This window comes from Hipposideros armiger, unplaced genomic scaffold (genome assembly GCF_001890085.2).
Source record: "Hipposideros armiger isolate ML-2016 unplaced genomic scaffold, ASM189008v1 scaffold_288, whole genome shotgun sequence".
Lineage (NCBI taxonomy): Eukaryota > Metazoa > Chordata > Mammalia > Chiroptera > Hipposideridae > Hipposideros > Hipposideros armiger.
Window position 1 is genome coordinate 1,331,544 of NW_017731638.1, and position 20,642 is coordinate 1,352,185.

Below are 20,642 nucleotides of genomic sequence, written 5' to 3' on the forward strand. Positions count from 1 at the left end.
ATGTTTGAAATTGTCCATTATAAAAGATTAAAGAAAGTAAGAAAAAGGAGGGAGAAATAATATAAGATGAAGATACATTTGGTTATTCTCAGTTACTTACTTTCCTTTGTTAAATACTGAGAAGCTAACGTTCTGGGAGCCTGTAACAAAAACGAACAGACATTAATACAGGAATCTGCATGGATCACCTCGGCCGGGCCATTGCTGCCATTAACCCAAGGACTCCAGACATCACCAAGCTAGCACCCAAACCTGTAATGTCCTTAATGGTGCCCAAAACAAACATCTCCCAGACTTGTACCAGAAGCAATGTTGACTTACAACAATAAAAGAAGAAATATTTAGTTCAAGTTGTTACTTGAACCAATATTCACATATATTAATTCTTTTGTTAGATATCTATGAGTCTATTTTAGAAAAAGTGTTCCCTTCTGGTCTTGAAACTGCATAGCATTTTATTTAAGCTGTGGAATAACTTTCAAGTGGAAACATCTTTTCTGGAATTTGATGTGAGGCAGCATAAGACATAACCCTAGTGTTCTGTGGAATTCTAATATTATTTCTTTCACAAGTTAGCTCATATTCAAGTCAGCACTTGTCCATCTGCTTTTTGCTCTTTTTAAATGTACTCCTTCAAATGATCTTTCTTGTACCCCCCAGATTATAAACCCAGATTATAAACTCTGTGAAGCGAACTATACCTCTGTTGTTCAATATTGTAATTTCAGCACCTGCCACACAATGTCTAATGTAATAATACCTCAATAAATATATCTTGAATGAATGTGAAGAAAGGAAGAAAGAAAGAAAGAAAGAAAGAAAGAAAGAAAGAAAGGAAGGAAGGAAGAAAGAAAGAAAGAAAGAAAGAAAGAAAGAAAGAAAGAAAGGTAATAGTGCATAGTGGGTAACAGCCCAGGCTTGGAGTTAGACTGAGGGTGAGAAATCCTGCTCTGCTGGTTACCAGCTTCAATTTTATCACCTGTAAAGTGGAAATATTCCACCAAACTCACAGGCTTATTGTGAGGACTAAATTAGTTTATATGTAAGCTGCTTCATACAGTGTTTTTCAGGGAGTTCTCAATAAACGGTAATTATTATCATCCTCCTGAGAACCAATTCTTGAAATGTTTTTTTTCCAGACACAGAGAAAGAAATGGATGAGATGTTAAAATGATGTCACTTCTCAAACACACCAATATAGTTGCCTTCCACACGGCACTGCAGCGTCCCGAAACCATGGTCTTCCTGAGCAGGGTAGCTAGGAAAAGAACCAAAAACCAGAGGTGAGAATTACCAGAAACTCAGTTCAGAAGTTCTAACTCTTTAGCCAGAAAGTCAAAAATGAAATAAAGTACAAATTAGCCAGAGAAAATTGGTAGATACTGAAAGTGTAATGAGCTCACTGGGCAATGCTTAGGGTAGTGCTAACTAGAGTTATCATCAATACAGTTGCTACTAGTCAAACACATAGTGTGAGAGGCAAAATTTAACTTTTTACTCCTTTTTACTCAAAATTTAAAATTTTACTCCTACCCTACATTCAGTCCTTCCTTTCCAAAATCTGTTTAAAGACAAGGATAGCAAAATCCTTATCAAAAAGAAAAAGAAAAAAATCTGTTATCAAGTATGAACCCAAAAAAGGACAATCCTGAGCCAAACAAACTTAAGACACCAGGAGGAAACCACATTACAGAATTTGGTTCTACCAAAGGCTGTTCCTAAAAGTCTAAAACTATAGAGTGTAATTCTTGTGATGACCTCAAAGGAAGATTAATCCATGTTGTCCAGAGTGAAGTAAAAATCCAACATGATGTTGGTTATCTGAACTATAAGCATGTAGACATACATTTTTTAAATTGTCATTAAAATAAACAAATAAATGTAAAAATTCTAAACACTTTTTTCTTTAGCTAGTCATTATAGTATAGGGGTTAAGAGCATGAACTCTAGAGGCTGGTCGGTCAACCAGAGTTCAAATCCCAGCTCTGCAACTTGTTCTTTATGAGACATTGGGCAAGTTACTTAACTATCTGTGCCTCAGTTTTCTTATCTGCAAAGTGAGACTAATAAGTGTATGTATTCATGAGATTATTGAGTGATTTACATGTAAAGCATTAGAGTAGAGCTTGGCCTATAGTAAGCACTTAGTAGGGATTAACTATTGTTTTCAAGAAAGGTTTCAGAATCCACTTCAGTTTGCATTTTGAATCAGTTACTGTGTCTTTTCCAGTAAGTCTAAAGACAAAGCAGTCAAAGGTTATGGGCAATCTATATTAAAAAATAGGTGTGTTGGGCAGCCGGTTAGCTCAGTTGGTTAGGGCGTAGTGCTCATAACACCAAGGTTGCGGGTTCAACCCCCACATGGGCCACTGAGCTGCACCCTCCACAACTAGATTGAAACGACTACTTGACTTGGAGCTGATGGGTCCTGGAAAACCACACCATTCCCCAATAAAGTTAAAAAAAAAAAACAGGTGTGTGTGTGCGTGTGCGTGTGCGTGTGTGTGTGTGTGTGTGTGTTCTACCCAGGTGGAAGAACCTAAGTGGATATATGTTAGCAAGAAAGACACTCACCAGCTTCCTGTCTGCCTGTTTACAAGAGAGCAAGGAGTGACCCATTTGTCCCCTTGAGCTTCCAAGATCAATGGGCTGGATAAAAAATGGGAACAAAAGACAAGAGACAATAGTGCAATGCTTCCAGCAAACATTCCTGGCAAAACTGAGAGAAAACACTCTTACGAACATTCTCCTCTAGATTTATGGGGCATTACTACAGGCAGATGAAGGCTGTCCCCTGAGGGGATGCTGAATCAAATTCTCAGCCTAAACATAGGGGTGCGTAACACTGTTTCATGGTCCGTGCTTTCACGTTGCAGAGGGAGCATGTCCTCTTTCCCAAAAAACCTTCAGCATCTCCGCACTGCCTATATTGGGTCTACACAAAGCTATAGCAGAGTTCATGCCATCGTTCCCCCTTTCAAAGATGGTATCCCAAACCAAGGTTGAGATGGGACCAAGTAGTGAAAATGGTATATTGCCAATGACACCATCAGGGCTTCTATCCTGCACAGGAAAAATAATTTTCTTTCAGGACAAGCTGACCATTACTTAATGCCAGAAATGCAGATCTTGAGAGGAGTCAAATCCTATTCTCTTCAACTAGGGAAGACTCTAGGAGAGGAAGCAGAGGAGGATGCCCCATCCTGTTCAGGTCTGAAGGAAAAATTAGACACCGTATATACTCAGCTGAGCATATAGTAAGATTATGTTCCTTCTACTTTATAAATTCTCACTGTAATTGCTGAATATGCCGAATAAACACAGCTGCTTAGAGCTTCCCACCAACATCACCACTTTAGTACTTTCCCTCTTATTCTTCTCTCTCCCTAGCATGGAAGATTTATTAATAGTATCACTTTCCGCTTAAAAGAAAATCTCCAATGAAAAATGTAATGTTGACATCCTAATAATTCTCAAAAAACATTAAAAACTCAATGGCTTTCAGTTCTTCCTCCTTAGTTCCTCTGATCACACTAATTAGGATTTTTAAAAGCACAAACATAACAACCAAGCAAGGACGTTAATGGTATTTTGGGTTCACAGATTGTTTTATAAAGAATTTGTTTCATCCTGAGAAACAAAAGGGAGAAGGGTAAGAAGCGAAAAAGAAAATCCACAGATGCAATTACAGTACAATTCACACTGGGCCCAGAGTGACTAGTTGTCAGTAAATAAATGGACAAATTTAATCGTCCAGTCACAATTACATTAACAAAGTTTGCTGAAGCCCAGCTCACCAGGGACCATAAACTGTGAAGAGGAAAATAGCAATTCTGTGCCAATTGCTTACAATTTATTGCTATCAAGGAAGCTGGTCCCAGGAAGCAATACAACATATTTGTAACTAGTCGTGCACAGAAACAAACACACACTTACCTGTCAACGTAGTCAGCATCAAAATCAAAGGTTTCCAATCTTCCAGTGATAATCCAGCCATACACATGTATTAGTTTTCCTGTTTTAGAAGCTATTTTTAGATTTACTTAGCTCAAACTCTAAATGTATAACATAAAACACATTTCTTTTTGTGCATCTACTCAATATGGCCAAGCTGGTCATGACTCAGAATATTCACTTTGGTATAAACTGTACAACAGAAAAGGATCACCAAATGATTCAGTGAACAATAGTATATATTAGAAAGGCTAAAAAATACAAGTATTGCAATCATAGACTTAATCATTTAAGTATAGAGTATGAAAGGAATAAGTCTTCCTCCCAATCTCAGAAACATGAGGATTTCAAGAGGGGGGGGCCAGTTTCCATATACTGCCCTGTTCTACTCTCTTGGCTGTGTGAGGACCATCCACCCAACGTGGGATTGAAGAGCAACATGGCTTGGGGTGCTCCATGCTTCATGACACTTAACTCTGGATGCTTGCTAGTACGAACACCTGTGATATGAGGAGGCTCATATCACATGATCTGGCTGGATATTGAGGAATACTAAAATTTTTTCCATATCTCAGAGTACAAAAGAGAAATATCATGATTGATTCAAATAACCAGGAACCAAGAAAGAAGTATATAAGGTAGCAGAGTTATGGCTTAAAGGATGGGCAATTTCATGTCTCATTCGTTCAATAAATATGCTTATGTTCAAAGATAAGGCAAATTGGGGATCCACATACAGTTGGGGTCTGCCTTGCCCACTGATAAATGGATAACTTCCACTGCTGGGTTTCCTATGCATGGCTTACAGGGATTTCCAATGAGTATTAAGTTTTTTCCCTAACACTCCCCTTCTTTGAGATCATAAGAATGAAGTCATGGGCCAGCCGAGTGGCGTGGTGGTTAAGAGCTGGCTTGGGATGCCAGAGGGCCCCAGTTCGGATCCCACATATGAGGGCCAGTGACACTGCCCTCTACAGCTAAGATGCTGAACAACAGCTCAACCTGGAGCTGGGCCGCCGTGAGTCGCTGGCAACAGCTTAGGCTGCAGCCCCTGTGGCAGTGGGTTGCCATAGGCTACCGTGTGTAGCCAGCAGCCAGCGTGAGCAGCCCATCCAGAAGCTGACAACTGATCTGCCTCGCCTGGGAAGAGCACAATGATAATACCAATATGGGCCAGTGAAACAATGTCCTCCACAACTAGACTGAAGAACAAAAGGACAGCAACTTGTCTGTTTCCATCCCCCAATTCCCCAATAAATGTTCCCATCCCCCAATTCCCCAATAAAAATCGTAAAAAAAAAAAAAAAAAAGAATGAAGTCACAAGCATCAACATTCTCCTTTCAGCAAGGTATCTGCTCAGTACTACCTCCACCCCCTCTGCTTATAGGAGTTGGGAAAAAAACCTGGTCACCCCTTCTCAGAAAGAGTTTGGCGGCCCCTACCAGATGATCCATGGGCTGGACTTCTTCCATAGCTGAAAAACACCTAAACTCAGGAACTGCCTAAGGCAAGGTTTTAAGCAAACACACCACAGCAAGGTGATGATGTTAAAGTTGACCATACAACCCCACAACCTTCCAAGTAATCACAGAATACATTACACATAATTGTCTTCCAAATAATTACAGAATTTAACCATCTGTGCTGTCATCTTTCAGCATCACAAACAATGTTTACAGATGAGAGAGTTGTTGGTTAATAATGCACAAGTGGGGGGGAAAGGGGCACCTATGGGGTTCGTGAGGCACTGAATTCAGAGGACTTTGAGTCTCTTCATGGCAACACATAAGGCTGTGAAAGAACATTGCTGAGAAATTGTTCCCTTCACACTGTACTTGTGTTTTATTAACAGGAAGTGCTTCTTATCTGCAGTCATTGGATGACTGGCATTAAAATAATGAAAACTTTCCAGAATGTTTTACAGCCACTTTACAAGTGAATGGATAGAGATGGAACCTAGTGATTTAGACAAAGTCCATAGAATTAGCAAAAGCCTGTTGTCTGAAGGTCTCTGCTACTGCGAACAATGGGCATAATAATTCTCCTTTATTTGGGGAGAATAAAGAATTGAGGGCTAAATTATCGATTTCCTGACTTGGGTGGGCATGATTTCTAGCTTTGACAAGCACAATTTTAAGAACTATTAACAGGTTATAGAAATTAGGAATTCCTGAGAGTTTTTGCTTTGTTTCTAAAAAAAGGGGGGAGGAGGGAGACAATCCCCAACAGAAGCTGACAGATGGGTAGGCCGGACTGCAGTGCTGGAGGATTCTGCATCACAGTCAAGAACTGCTAACCACATACAGAAATTCGACTACCCATAAAACGTCATCTCTCCTGTCCCCACCACCTCCCTCATCTCTGGATGCTACTCTGGGTGTGCTTCCCAAATGAAATGAGAGTAATCGTCTGGAAAGTGATTTTAAATATGCAGCCCTGGAGATCCTGCCTGGAGGGACCACTCCAACCAGGCCAGTCATCAATTGTTCCCCAAAAGGTGGAGGAGACAGTGGGCGGAACTCAAACTCAGTGGGAGAAATGGACTTGACAGATCTGGTGCCAGCTGATATCCCATTTCACACGTCCAAGGGCCGGCTACTTCTTCATCCCTCACCCTAACAATACTTGTGCCATCTAAACAGGAGCTTTCTAACACGGGAGCAGCAGGGACCCAAATGTCTGCATGTGATTTTCACAGATCACATCTCTTTATAGTAAAACATTATCGGGTCTTGATTATTCAGACAAATGGAAAGAAACAGATCTGTGAGTAACCTGCACTAATAAGATAAAACCAAATTTATATTCTTTAGGGTATAATTTAAATACACGCATACGTAATCTGTGACTATATACATGCATACATGCAAAGGTACAAACACTTTTTAGTAACTCAGATATTCATTTTGACTTTCTTGAGCAGCCAAGCAATTCAAAACAACTAGGTCAAGTTCATACATTGAGACACAACCATATATAAAAATTTAGCAGCTTGTATTCTCATACTCATATCATCTGGAAACCCTAAACAAATGAAAAGCCTGAACTAGATGTAGGGCTTTGCCAAGAATTAGACAGCAAATTACATCTAATCCTAGCTGTGTATACAACTTAGTTTTAAGGTGGGCTTAGCAGTTCCTGAATCTCTTTGTCGCAATCACTTCTTTTCTGTAAGTTCCCCAGCTTTCTTTTCTCTTCTATCTTGGCCTTTGCATTATGTGTGTTAACTCATAAACAAACCCCCAGGATAAGGATTAGGGTTAATGGTCTTCATGTGGTGTCCAACACTGCTCAACACAGGACAAAATGTTGGACATATGGGCCCACTCTGGATTCTGACTGTCTAGGTTCAAATCTCAGCTGTATACTTATTAGCAGTATGACTTTAGGCAAATTACTGAACCTTTTGGTATCTCATTTCCTCATTTGCAAAATGTGAATAATAGTAGTTCCTCTATCATCAGGTTCTTGTGAGGATATGGTAACATAATATGTACCAAAAGCTTAGAACAGAGCCCAGCTCACAGGAAGTTTCAATAAAGCTTTGCTATTCTGTCAGTGATTATAAAGTTACAAGCAATGATGATTTCTATTTCCTCCATTCCCATGCTGCACCTGGTTTGATTTTGCTGGCCTCTTTTTCTTTTCATGTTTGGGTTCCTTTTGTTATCAGTGAAGTAACAGAGCAGAAGTGCCCAGAGGTGAAACCAAACCGGGTTAAAAATAAACCAGAGGTTGACACTTATTTTCAAAACAGCATCAGAGAAGAAGCTAAACTTTCCCATTTATGGAGTCCACCCACCTTAAGTAGAAGAGTTCACAATAAGCTTTGGCATAGGGATTCATAAATATTCCTATTTTAATAGGAGATTTCTTACCTGGAACTCCACTTGGTGGGTTAACTTGGTAAACAATGGGTGTCTGTGCCCTGGAAAACTGTTTTGAAAATGTTATCACAAGTGAGCATTACATTAGAATATCACAACCACAAACAAAAGGACAAGTCACTTCTCACAAAGCATTGAGCTAAGGCAGTAAATGATTACATTTCCTCAAATCATCTTACATCTATTTCTTTTCATCTTCATAATATTTCTGTAATGCAGAGACAACCAATATTATTATAGCTCTTACATAGATGAGGAAAAAGAATTTGATGAAGGTCATATAGCGCTCTATCTTGTACCATATTGTCCAAACCTTGGCGAGCCTGTTTCTATCTGCCCACGTGCCAGACCCAGAAACACGTTTTACCAGGAGGAAAGGTAGGCAGGCCACGCTTTAAAATATCAACCTTTCAATTCCATTATTATAACTTAGTAGCTTGGGATCTTGAAGTTGTTGTTTTTGTTTTGTTTTTTTTCTAGACGATAATTTGCTTATTTAAATTGAAAAGGTTGCAATTTAAATTATTATCAATCCATATGATGGGCAAGGATTAGCAAACTATGAGAAAATTGGAAGATGAATAGGCCCACATAGGTGCTTCTGGGAAAATGGAAGATGCCCGTTGGGAAGGAAATGATACAAATGGTTCAAGGGATGGGAGGCTAGCTACAATACTCTTCAAGAAGGAGGAAAACAGTACTGACAGGCAAGGGGGATCCTGTGAAAGCACTCCTTCCACAGCACTTCCTCTGCTGACCATTCATTCCAAAAGTCAGGAACAACGCCTGACTCAGTCACTGCTGTATCCCTGTGCATAGCCCGGTATGTAGAAGACATCCAAATTTTTGTGAACAAATGGAGTGGGCCCACCTGAGATGACTGATATGCTGCCTGGAAGCAGAGGGAAGAGTGAAGCAATTCCAGGAATTCTATCTTGCCTGTAAGCATCTGGATTCGTCCCAGGTTAACGCATTTCATGGTCATGGTCGGGGTCAGTGTGAAGAAACCGAGAAGCATAAGACTGGACTGCCCAGGCCAAGGTGTGACCCTTGAGCTAAAATCTCTCCCAGGAAGAGCCCTAGTTCCCCTTCTTACCACCCTCACCCCCAACCTCCTCAAGGTATGTAAACCACCTCCATTCCCCACAACCTGCAGTGCTTTTCATTTGCAAAACAAAGACAGCAAATTGATTTGTTTGGTCTGCTTCCAGCACCCCAGGAGCCCACCTTCCCAGGAAGAATATCACCAAAGAATAACCCTGTGGTTAATCAACTAATCAACGTGGTTAATCTCTAATCAGACCCTGAGAAACAAAAGACATTTCCACAAATCTGATGGTGGCTTGGCAAGGACACCTTTAAGTATTGATCCACAGGGCTGTACAGTCTGCCATCAAGGCTAGTTTCCTCCCTTTCTAAAGGTGTTAGAAAATAGTTCACATAAAATATGTAAAGTCAGGAGGTCAAACTAAGAATGCTGTGACCTCATCGGTTGGGACCTGGCTCTGATCTCACCAAAAGATAAAGATTAATACAATTCCACACACACCTGCCAAACACACAGTCCCCACCCTGGCCTCCCAGCCTCCTACTGCACGCAAGGCCTTCAAACCCACTGGGATGCCCTTCATACCATTGTCAATATCATTGGAACTTTATCGTAAGTGCTTCATGAAGTGGACTAGTGGTTATGGCCTCTTCTCACAGACATTAGAAACTGAGGCAGATGAAACAGCCCAGTCCAAACCAAATAAGGAAACATGCCTCTTGATTTCCAACTTGAAATAGAAAACCTACTGCTCAGTTTGTAAGTCTTCCACCAGAAGAGGGGAGGGCAGGGGAATAGAGCGACTCCTGTATCACTCCCTCCCAATTCTCAGAACCTGGTGAGGCAGGCTCAGGGTTCAACCTCAAAAAAGCCTTCACTTGTGATTCTCTCTGAGCTGACACAACATAAAATAGTACATTTCTAAGAGAAACAAGCCCTTGGTCACCCACCAAGCTAGAGACATGACAAAGTGAAAAATTAATGAGCTTCCAAATCAAGTTTCCCTGCATGCTGATCCTTGAGAGGAAGTCAGGTCAGCAGCAGCAAGATGGGGGAGAGGGAACGCAGCGGATTAGAATGATCAAGCCCAGCCACCAGCTGCTTGATAAACCTTCTGTGAGTTGTTCCAACTTGTCAGTGCTTGAAGCAGGCTCTTTGGAGTGGACTGGAGAGATGGAATTAATTTTTAATACTCACGGTTCCCCAGTCCCAGTCCCAAAACAAAGGGACATACTGTGTTTTATTTAGCTTGGAAAGCCTCTCATTAACTGCATCCCCTGGTGATTTTTCATCAACTCACCAAGGTAGTTGAACCACTGAAGAACTTGCTTCCTTTAATGTGCAATTTAAGGAAGTGTTTCTCTTCTTTTCCCTTGCTCTCTTTTCCATCTTTCATAAGTAGGAAAGCTACTATCTGGTGTGAAAGGACATCAAAGCCAAAAGCAGCATGGTGAGTGAGTAAGGAGCCAGCTCGGCCATCTCTCTTCTGTTATATTCACTGAGACAATGTAGAGGAGGGAGTGTGAGTCTTAATAAGAAAGAATGTTTGTGGGGGTTTTTTCCTGTGCCTATGTGCAGAAGGAAAATTCCAGAAAAGAAGATTCTCTTGGAATAAGAAACAAGTTGTTAAATGCGAATTGACCACAAATTCCAAGTTTGAAAAATGAATTGCCTAAATAAAACGTGGGTCATATTAAAGATGAATTTCAAGGATGAAGTCTTGTTCTAAAGGAGCATTAATCAATGACTATATCGTACTTTTATAAACAGAGGTACCCTTTAAGAAGTGCAATCAAGGGCCGGCCGAGTGGCGCGATGGTTAAGAACTGGCTTGGGACGCCAGAGGGCCCCGGTTCAGAGCCCACATATGAGGGCCAGTGACACTGCCCTCCACAGCTAAGATGCTGAACAACAGCTCAACCTGGAGCTGGGCTGCCGTGAGTCACCGGCGATGGCGTAGGCTGCAGCCCCTGTGGCAGGGGTTGCCATGGGCTACCGTGTGTAGCCAGCAGCCAGCGTGAGCGGCCAGCAGCCGCAGTGAGCTGCCGGCCAGAAGCCAGCGACTGATCTGCCTCGCCCGGGAAGAACGCAATGATGGTGCCAACTTGGTCAGTGAAGCAATGTCCTCCTAACTAGACTGAGAACAAAACGACAGCAACTTGTCTGTTCCCCTTCCCCCAATTCCCCAGGACTGTTCCCATCCCCCCAATTCCCCAATAAAAAAAAAGTCTAAAAAAAAAGAAGTGCAATCAAGTCAGAGGAGCACTGCCAAACCTCTGCCCTTTATGAGAAGCCTAAGACCTACCTTTTCAGAGATCATTTTGGTGTAAAACTAATCTGAAACGAACAGGAGACAGAACCAAACATAAAATGAAGTCCCAGTATGCATATTGAGTCTCTAAAATAAGTCAGGCATTAGACCATAAACTCTCTCTCTCTGCTTCCTTTTAGCTCTGAGTTTAAAGGAGAATTCCACCAGCAAATGCCCTTTTGGTCTAGGGTTGGAAAGAGAAGCAGAAATCAACTGTGAGGCAGAAAGGAGGGTGGCAGTTGAGTCTCTGAGTCCCTTCACCATGCTGAGATGATTGCTGCTGTGAAGTGAAATGCTGATGCACACTGGTAATCTTTATGGCTCCTCTGTGGGCTTCCATTTAGGTGAGGGTTCAGTCAGAAATCCTAGTTCTGACATTTACGACCTGGGCAAATTGTTTATGACACAGGCAAGTTATTTAATCTCCCTGAGCCTCAGGATGCTCATCTATAAAACAGGGTAATAAATAGATACCCCTTAAAATTGTTATGAGCATTAAATTAATGTGCATAAAGCACAGAGCCTGACATATAAGTGCTCAATACTTACCTTTCATTAGTAGAGTCTCAGAAACCCCATAACTATCATCTATCTTTCCTCTAATCCAGGCAAAGCAGACTCCTGATTTATAACTTGCTTGTTGGTAACACAGGTATACCTGCAGACCAGGCAAACACACATTCCTCCATCCTTAGAACCTACCTTGAAAAGACAGCTGTCTCGTGGTCCTGGAATTGGGCTGCCTACCACCTGTCCCCCAGAATGCATTTCCAGGTAGTACAGACCTTCATATGCGTCAGACAGCAAAGGCCTGAGGGTAGAAGGTAGAAATCTTAGTGAATAAAAAACTGTGATTTGCCCCCCAAAGGAAAGGTAGCAGCCCCACTTGACCACTTCAAAGTTCCACCCTGCACCTGTGAAGCAGAACTAGTCAAGGATTCCTATATTTCACTTTTTACCTCCCAGATCTATTTGTCCACTAGACTTTAAAGATTGGATACTTCAGCTAAAGAAGTTAAGATTTTTTTATTGAAAACCTCTAGAATAAACAAAAAACACACAAGTTCTGTCTTACTTCTCAGAAGCATAGGTTTACAGCACTTTAAGAGTTGGAAAGGATGTTGGTAGATACTCTAATCTTAGTTTCTATTTTCAAAAATGACAATTTCAGATCAATTAAGAGAATTGTGTGTGTGAACACCACAGGTTAAGGACAAAGTAGGGCTTGAATCATAGGCTGTTTCTGATAAAAGGCATTGATTTTACTTGTTGAAAAAAAAATCTTGACTTTATAATCATCCGAGCAGCTCATAAACACTTCATATAATCATCAAGAGAATCCTAGACCCTCTCTTTTCTTCTCATGAATATCACAGTGATTTCTTTGCCTTTTCGAGGCTGCCTTCATGTTGATTTTTGTAAGAGGAGGAATATAATGAATAAGGAGCTGGAGTTAAGAAGTGACTTCCCTCCAAACCTTTTCACCAAATCTTTAGTCTGACCTTAAATATTTAAACCTGCACTGTCCAATGTCTTTATCACTAGCCATACATGGTTACTGAACACTTGAAATGTGGCTAGTCCCAACTAAGACGTGCTGTAAGTGTAAAATACACACTGGATTTTGAAGACTTAGTTCAAAAAGGATATAGAGTATCTCATTCATAATTTATACATTAACTATATATCAAATGACAACATTTTGGATGTTGAGTTAAATACATTATTAAAATTAGTTTCCCTTGTTTCTTTTGACTTTTTAATGTCTACCAGAAAATTTTAAATTTTAAAATTTAGTAGTGTATCACATTACTGTTGATTGGGCAGTGCTGACATAGATGCTACAATGCCTGTTTTGGTGAAAGCAGATATATCTTTCTACGATAATGAATGACAGTATTTCATTGGTGATACATTTTTTCACATTGGAATATTAATTGAACTTGATATTCATCATCCAATGAATGAGTACATTTAAGAGGGTAGTATTTCTTCTCTAAAAAGATGATTATAAAATCAATGGTGCATCTTAAAATCATTAGTATCATGGAATTGAAGAGAGAGAACTTGTAAATCTTCAGAGCTTTGACTTATTTCATAGCAAGTTCTTGCAGGAACTCTATGCCCAAATATACCATAAAACCTGAGGAAAGCATAAAACTCAGTTTTAAAACCAACAGCAGTGCTATAAGGAAGCTCAGTTCAACAGACATGTATAGAGCACCTTCAACTTGCAGGGTATTGTGCTAAGCACAATAAGGACTACAAGGGTGGAGTTAAACACCTCCCCCATTCTCAAATCACTTAATTCTATAAGGATGAATGTGACAAGTGGGAAACTGACATAAGTGTCATGAGAAATAGGTCTGAAGAAACAGGGCCATTAAGGTTACACATGCTATGCCTTTGTTAAATTACAAAAAGCTCTCTCCCTAAGGAAGATGAATTGCACACACACACACACACACACACACACACACACACACACACACACACACACTTCTTCAAAGTTGTTGCAAGTACAGTCTGGATTTCAGCCCCAACTTGTCCCTCTTTCAAAGAAGGGAAAGATTATACTCAGTTGGATGTTCAGAGAAGAGGTGGCATTTGCAGTATGGTTGGTTAGGATTTCAATAGGCAGAGATGGAAGAGGGGAGCTTTCCTGAAAGGGGCAAGAAAAATGAAAGGAAGTGACAATGTTTTTTCTCTTAACCAATGGTCTACTTTTATATGGCATCTCTAAGACACAAGTAGAGAAAGAATGAACTGGTGTAAACTTCATACGCCAACAAAAACTTGATCAGTACAACAGATTACCTGCAATGTCGTACAAATCATATCAAACTCAGCAAACACACCTAGGACTAAAGCAAATTTCCATTCTAACTGGTTTTGGGTTTATGCACAATCATTACAATTATGCCTATTCCAAATGATGGGTTCTTTAGATGGCAAAGTGGTACCACTTATTGAAATCTTAATTGCTGTAGAGCTCCTTGGGAAAAAAAAAAAACAAAAAAAAACCTGGAAATACATTCTAGCCCCTCCTTATAAATATCTCAAAATTCTTAAAACTCTTCATTATATTCTCACCCTCCCTTAAACCTTAGGACCCTGATAGGGACATATAAGAAGCATATTCACGTGGAACATTTTTAAAAACTATAGCTGATAATTGCAGCCACAGCAGGAGTTGCTCTAATTTGCCCCCCAAAACTGACGCAAGCAAAGCGCTTGCCCTGTCAGATCTTCTCATGCCCAAACAGGTATACCTGGTCTTGCACATCACCACCGGCAAACCCAAGAAGACAGGGGAGACGTCACAGGAGATGCTCGGCAGGACAGGCACAGCCATGTTCACCAGATGTATCTCCAGCTGAGAGCCATTAGCTGGATAAAGGAGACCGGACTCCAAACCTAAACCCAAGGAAAAAGGGACTCTCAAACTCAACCGAGTTGTAACCCACACAATAGAATATAAAACCACGGCCACACGGGGGCAGTGTGAGACATTGAGTTTGCCTAAGAATTAAATTTATACTCATTTATTTCCAAAGGAGACTGCTACATAAAAGAGTGTTCTCATTTATGAGTTTATAAAAACATTTTCTCTTCAGGTCCATCCACTTAAATCCAGGAAAGAGTATTTCAATCCCCAAAGTTACTCTTTACCATGGTGGAGATGGATACACTAAGCCATGGTTTGGAAGTTCCCATGTACTGAATTATCTACAAGGAAGATAACCAAGATTCTGGGGGTGGGGGAACACATTGCCAAGTACTATGGTAAGCACCTCTATATCTCACTTAGGGTTCCTGGAGTCCCATCCCACAGCCTGGGATAAGGAAGTGGACACAGCATATAATGGCATGATATGCTCTGCTTCTGTAACATTAGCAAGTGAGCATCTGGAAACACAGAAGTTGGTCAGTTGGCCCATCTCCCTTCAGGTCCTCGTTTACACCCATCCTCAGACAAGGAAGAAAACTGAAGACTCATATTCTTTAGGATTCTTTAGATCAATAAATAAGAAACTTGTATTTGGTAAGACACAAACCTACCATCAAAAACGACTGTGATCCATGTTCCCCCTGCAAGGCTACCTTCTTCAGGTTCAATGTGGAAACTCAAGCAAGACACTGTAAATAAGTGAGAAAAACTGGTTTTGTAGGTCAGGTTCCATCCACCAGCTTCCCCAATGTTAGGAAGCAAAATTTTAGCATTCATCAGAATCACCAGGAGGTCACTGGGCCCCATCCCCAGGTTTTCTGATTCAGTGTGTCTGGGGAAGGGCCCAAGAATTTACGTTTCTGACCAAGTGCTGCTGGTGCTACTTGTCTGGGAACCACACCTTCACAACTCCCATTTTTTCTAAGAAAAGCTCTGACTGATTCTCTTATCTTAGACATCCAAAAACCCAGAGTTCACCAGGATAATTCTGAATTTCTACTTTCTCTGAAAAGGGCCTCAAGGGCACATTTGGTTCCTATTTGAACCCATGATATCTCTTCTCTCTCTCTCACTCTTTAATAAGGTAGTCAGACTTAATTGTAAAGTCACCACTATGTCTTACAGTTCCAGTTCCCAGATAAAAGGAGAAACTTCTAGAAACTGTCCCTATTTCAATCCTCCTGCTCAGGATACTATCCTCTAGTTTTGAATACATGATCAGAATAACTTTCTAAATACTGAGTTGTCAGAAAAGTCATGACGCATTTTTGCAACGAAAAACATAGAAAAAATATGTCATGACTTTTCCGAAAACCCAATAGATACAAAATTCTCTAGATTGTTTCCTTGCCTGCTCAGAGAGGGACTGAAGTATGAATCAGTGCTGGAATTCCCTTTAAAAAATAAAATAAAAACCACTATAAACTTTACATGCTAAGCTAGATTGGAGTCTCCCATAAAGACCATTGGCTGCACATATTCTGAATTAATCTCTCATCTTTGAAGATGCTCCCGGACATGCTTTGGCCAAGGTAAAGCCAATTCAAAGGAACCAATAAAATCAGTCAGCAACTCAGTGAGTTCATAGACAGGAAACATGTTATCTACAGAACACTTTTCAGTTTCTGCCAGAAAAGTTAAAGTATAATCCAGGCCACCCTAACTCTGGCTAGCCTAGGGCTTCCATGTACAGTGGCATAGCTGGTACACTGCACAGCCAAGGGTGGTGGGGAATCATTTATATCAAAATAATCATTCATTGCAGCCCCAAACCAACCCATGCTTACCATTCAAAAGATATATTAAATACTTCTACCTGAAGAAGACCGAAAACAAGTGCCATAAAAAGATACAGAGGATAATCAAATTCATAGAGAAAGTTAGAGGCATAATTTGAGAAAAGGAGATTTTAATACAAGTGGTCATTAATTGTTAGACAAGACAAGTTACTCCCTTTGAAAAGATAAAGCAATAAAATGTAAAAAGAATTACAACAAATGGCCCAGAAAGGAATTATAAAAGGAAGGTTATAAGTTATTATTAAAAGCTCTATAAACTTTAAAAGCAACCCTCACTGGTCATCAAAAATTGAAGTATATTTTCATAACTTTAATATATAACCTCAACTACGAAGCAGGAAAAAAATAATTATTAGGCAGAGAAATTTTAAACCCAGAGCACATACTTCAACACTGCCCCCCAAAATAATATTTTAAGTGTCAATAAACTAGTTCTCAAGATAACCTGTTGTATTCTATCTATAATTCCTTCAAAACACATCCTACTCACCTGCTAAAAGTAGTATCTCAATACTTTTCAGAGAGATCAGCCAAATAATCATCTCGTCCAATTAAGTCAATCGTCTCAAAATTGCTCAGACATTAGAAGCATTTTCAATCTTTATTGGAGCAGCATAGCTTTTGTGCTTTATAAAAAAATAAAATGAAAAATTACTATCACTTTTTGCTTAAATACTATTACTGTGCTGTGTGAAAACTTGGGAAATGAAGGAGTTCATATCAATATGGCCCTAGAGTCTTCAAATGGACCCACCATTTTCCCAAACTCTGGAAAAAAGGGTAATCTAAGAATCTTATATAAAATCATTACTATTCCACATACTCCCCTTGTCCCACCCACTTATTTTTTGCATGTTTAGGCTGGGCAAATAATAATAACTTTTTTCATTAGCTCCTTATTGAACTGAACAAAAGTATAATTTAAAAAAATAAATAAATGAATTCTAATTGTAATAACTCTGTATGATGTCATATGGGTACTAGACTAGTCAGGGGGATCACTCCATAAATTATATAAATGTCTAACCATTATTCTGTACACCTGAAATTAATATAAAATAATATTAAATGTCAACTGTAATTGAAAAAATAAATAAATCCTAGATATCTATTATACCTAAATATAAAATAAGTAAATACTATACACCAAAAGTTAATGGTGGTTTGAGGAGAGGGGAGTGGAGTCATGGGTGTTTTTTGGTGGTTTTTTTGGGGGGTGGGGTTGTTTTTTCTTGAGGAGTCTCAGTCCTCCAGGAACCAATCAACACAAAAAAACTAAACAGCTTAACAAAGTAAATATTAAGTATGGTAATATGTTGAAAAATATGGTACTTACAGGAAATTGTCTTATTCTCAGAGCAGAAGAGAAAGGGAAGAAAGAAACAGAGGAAGAAGAAGCTAGAGCGCCCACGCTGGACCCCAGGACCCCAGGGTCCCTGTACCCCATTCCACAAGGCCCAGTCTGCCAGACCTCTCTTCCTTACACACTGCCTTCAATGTTCCGTTCTTCTGCTTTTCATTCAACACAAAACTTTCATTGTTTGTAAAATGATGATAAAAATACTTCTTAGGATTGGTATCCAGATTAACTGAGGTGCTATATACAAAGAAATTAACACAGAGCACGGCACAAAGGAGACACCCCAAAAGTGTTAGCTTTCCTTTCACAGGCTCTGTACTTCCAACGGGAAGTCCTCTCTCTACCTTTGCAATCTTGCCACCACCTGGCCCTCCCCCCCACCTTTCCAACTTTTCCTTGCATTGCCCTCCAATGTGAACCTTACACTGCAGCCAAGCTGTTCTCTCCATCATCTCTCGGACAAGCCCACGTCAGCCTTTGCCTCGGCGCCTGCTGTCCCCTTCCTGGATTCCCCAAACTCTCCTGCGGCCTAATGAAATGTCGGACCTCCTTCATGGTCCAGCTCAGGAGCCTCCTCCTCCACGGAACCCATCCCCAGTGTTAGTTCATACACTAAACCCTGAACACTGCAGCCAAGGAGAGATGGAAGAGACAGACCACTCCAGACTGGTAGGAGCACACAGAGCATCAGGGATGACAAGGGCAAGTGGGCCAAGCTTGAACTGTTGTTCGGGTTTTAGGGTTTCCCACAGGCCAAACAACATAGCATCAGTTTGCCCATCTATCTTTTCAGGTGGGGTCCTGGCAGTAAGGAGGTCAAACCACATTTGCTTCCAGGTTACTTCTATTCTATTCTTTACCATCAATTGAATTAGTTGTTTGGCTTTTCAAGGTCCCTCTCTGCCTCAGGCTTTCTCGAAACCCATACCCATTCCCAGGATTTGTCAGTTTCGCCCAGATCAGCAATGGCCTGCCCAACATCATAAATTCCCTGTCCCACGACTGGGCTCAGCAAGGATATCAGCGCCCTATATCAGCTGCTGGGGGCTATCTTGGTTTTCATTCCTACAGTGAATGTGGTTCCATCAGGACCTTTAAAAATAAGGGCATAGGGCCGGCCGAGTGGCGCGATGGTTAAGAACTGGCTTGGGACGCCAGAGGGCCCCGGTTCAGATCCCACATATGAGGGCCAGTGACTCTGTTCCCCTTCCCCCAATTCCCCAGCGCTGTTCCCATCCCCCCAATTCCCCAATAAAAAATCTTTAAAAAAAAAAAAAAAGGGCATAGATGGCCTGTCTCATCCCTTATTCTTTAAGAGTTTGTTGTGCTTCCTCTATAAATTTCCAGGATCCATCGTGCTCAGGGAAATTCCCCTCTTTGAGCCAAGTCTCTGGAGGTTAAAATAATGCAATCTACAAGGGAGTGAGTTCCTTGAACCCCACCCTCTTCCCAACCAGCACCATGGTGGTGGGGGTGAGGGGACCAGAGGGCGAGGTTTGTGGTGGTGTTGCTCTTTTTTTTTTTTTGCCTCCTGCTAGGTCAGCAAAATGCCCTCCCACCTCCCCAGCCCCGGCAACCCCACTCCCTAGGGGGAATTTCATCCATTTCACTGTCAAGCACCACAGCATCCGCCCAATTGTTCTCACTTTTCCAGGGATTCTACCTCTGAGTCTGTCAATCAGGCTTTGTCACAACACTCAGACCTTAATTCAAACCAGCTTGTGTCCTAGCTTTGCAAAACAGCAAGCTAAGTCCTCCAACTTATTATCCTGCTCTCACACCTTGTCTGCTAGCCTCAAAGCTAGCAGAGTAACCGACAACACAGGTCCTTTCCTAACGTCAGTTCTTCCGAATTTCTAGCTCGACTTTCAGCCTCTAGATGGGCATCAGTGGCCTGCCAAACTGCCCACAGTACATTCCAAGGACAGAGGAAGGGTGAGAGCCGCCAATGCCGGCCCCCCATGGGAATTAACCACAGTTAACTGCAGTGACGTCCTCTCTGTGACCTCCCCCTTCACCCAATCATTCCAGTTCTCATCGCCCTTTTCTCCCTGAACCTCTAGCTTATGTGCTGTGCAATGTGGACCAGAAAGTGCAGTGCCTCATGCCTACTCTTCTAGACTGTCCACTCCTCAGAGGGGTCTTCTATTCACACAACCCTCGGTGCAAAAGTTTCACACAGTACTCAGTAAATTCTAATTGGTGAGTGCATATTTAAATAATCTAAGCTTTGGTTCTAAACTAATCTGAAAAAAAAAAAACTTGCATACATGTGGGATGGGCAGAATTCACAGAAGCCTGGCTGAAAAGCCATATAGACCTTAGAGCATGCCCTGATACCTGATCTGGAAAGCCTGCTGAGCTGCTCTCTGGTATCCCCAAGTCGGAGGGCACAAATATAATCCTCTGAAAAATACCGGCTGTAAATTTTCTGAAAGTTAAAACATTTACAGAATTACATACACATACATACTACTAAAGATACATTTAACTTATATTTTTAAGAAAACACTGAGACTAGCAAAAATAGTTAAACTATTTCGGAAAATATAAAAGCCACAATAAATGCTCAGAAAAAGAATATTTGCAAAAAAATTAGAATCATCTTATAGGTATACCCTGATTAAGATAGTCCAATACCATATAAAACCATCTATATTTAATTCAAATCCACAAACATTTATTATATGCCTAATATATGCTGGGCACTACTAGGAGCTGAAAAAACTGAGACAAATAATCTGTGGGCCTGCCCTGAAGTCCCTAGCAGATGGGGTAGGGGTGGACGCCACTTGCATTTATGAAAGGAGTTCTAAGATTTCCAAGTAGAT

At 40.8% G+C, this 20,642-nt stretch overlaps 1 protein-coding gene across 3 annotated transcripts in view; it reads right to left on the reverse strand.

Moving 5' to 3' along the window:
- Positions 1 to 20,642, reverse strand: part of PKHD1 (PKHD1 ciliary IPT domain containing fibrocystin/polyductin) — a 460,535-nt gene that overhangs the window by 439,029 nt on the left and 864 nt on the right. For all 3 annotated transcript variants that reach the window (XM_019658751.1, XM_019658750.1, XM_019658752.1), the window contains exons 2-11: positions 20,152 to 20,242; positions 16,942 to 17,077; positions 15,264 to 15,341; positions 14,474 to 14,618; positions 11,904 to 12,012; positions 7,834 to 7,891; positions 3,937 to 4,015; positions 2,575 to 2,649; positions 1,194 to 1,258; positions 101 to 140 (exon numbers count right to left, since the gene is read on the reverse strand). In XM_019658751.1, coding sequence (XP_019514296.1) covers positions 101 to 140; positions 1,194 to 1,258; positions 2,575 to 2,649; positions 3,937 to 4,015; positions 7,834 to 7,891; positions 11,904 to 12,012; positions 14,474 to 14,618; positions 15,264 to 15,341; positions 16,942 to 16,993 — 701 coding nt within the window. In that variant the 5' untranslated portion in view covers positions 16,994 to 17,077; positions 20,152 to 20,242. The remainder of the gene's footprint in view (positions 1 to 100; positions 141 to 1,193; positions 1,259 to 2,574; positions 2,650 to 3,936; positions 4,016 to 7,833; positions 7,892 to 11,903; positions 12,013 to 14,473; positions 14,619 to 15,263; positions 15,342 to 16,941; positions 17,078 to 20,151; positions 20,243 to 20,642) is intronic.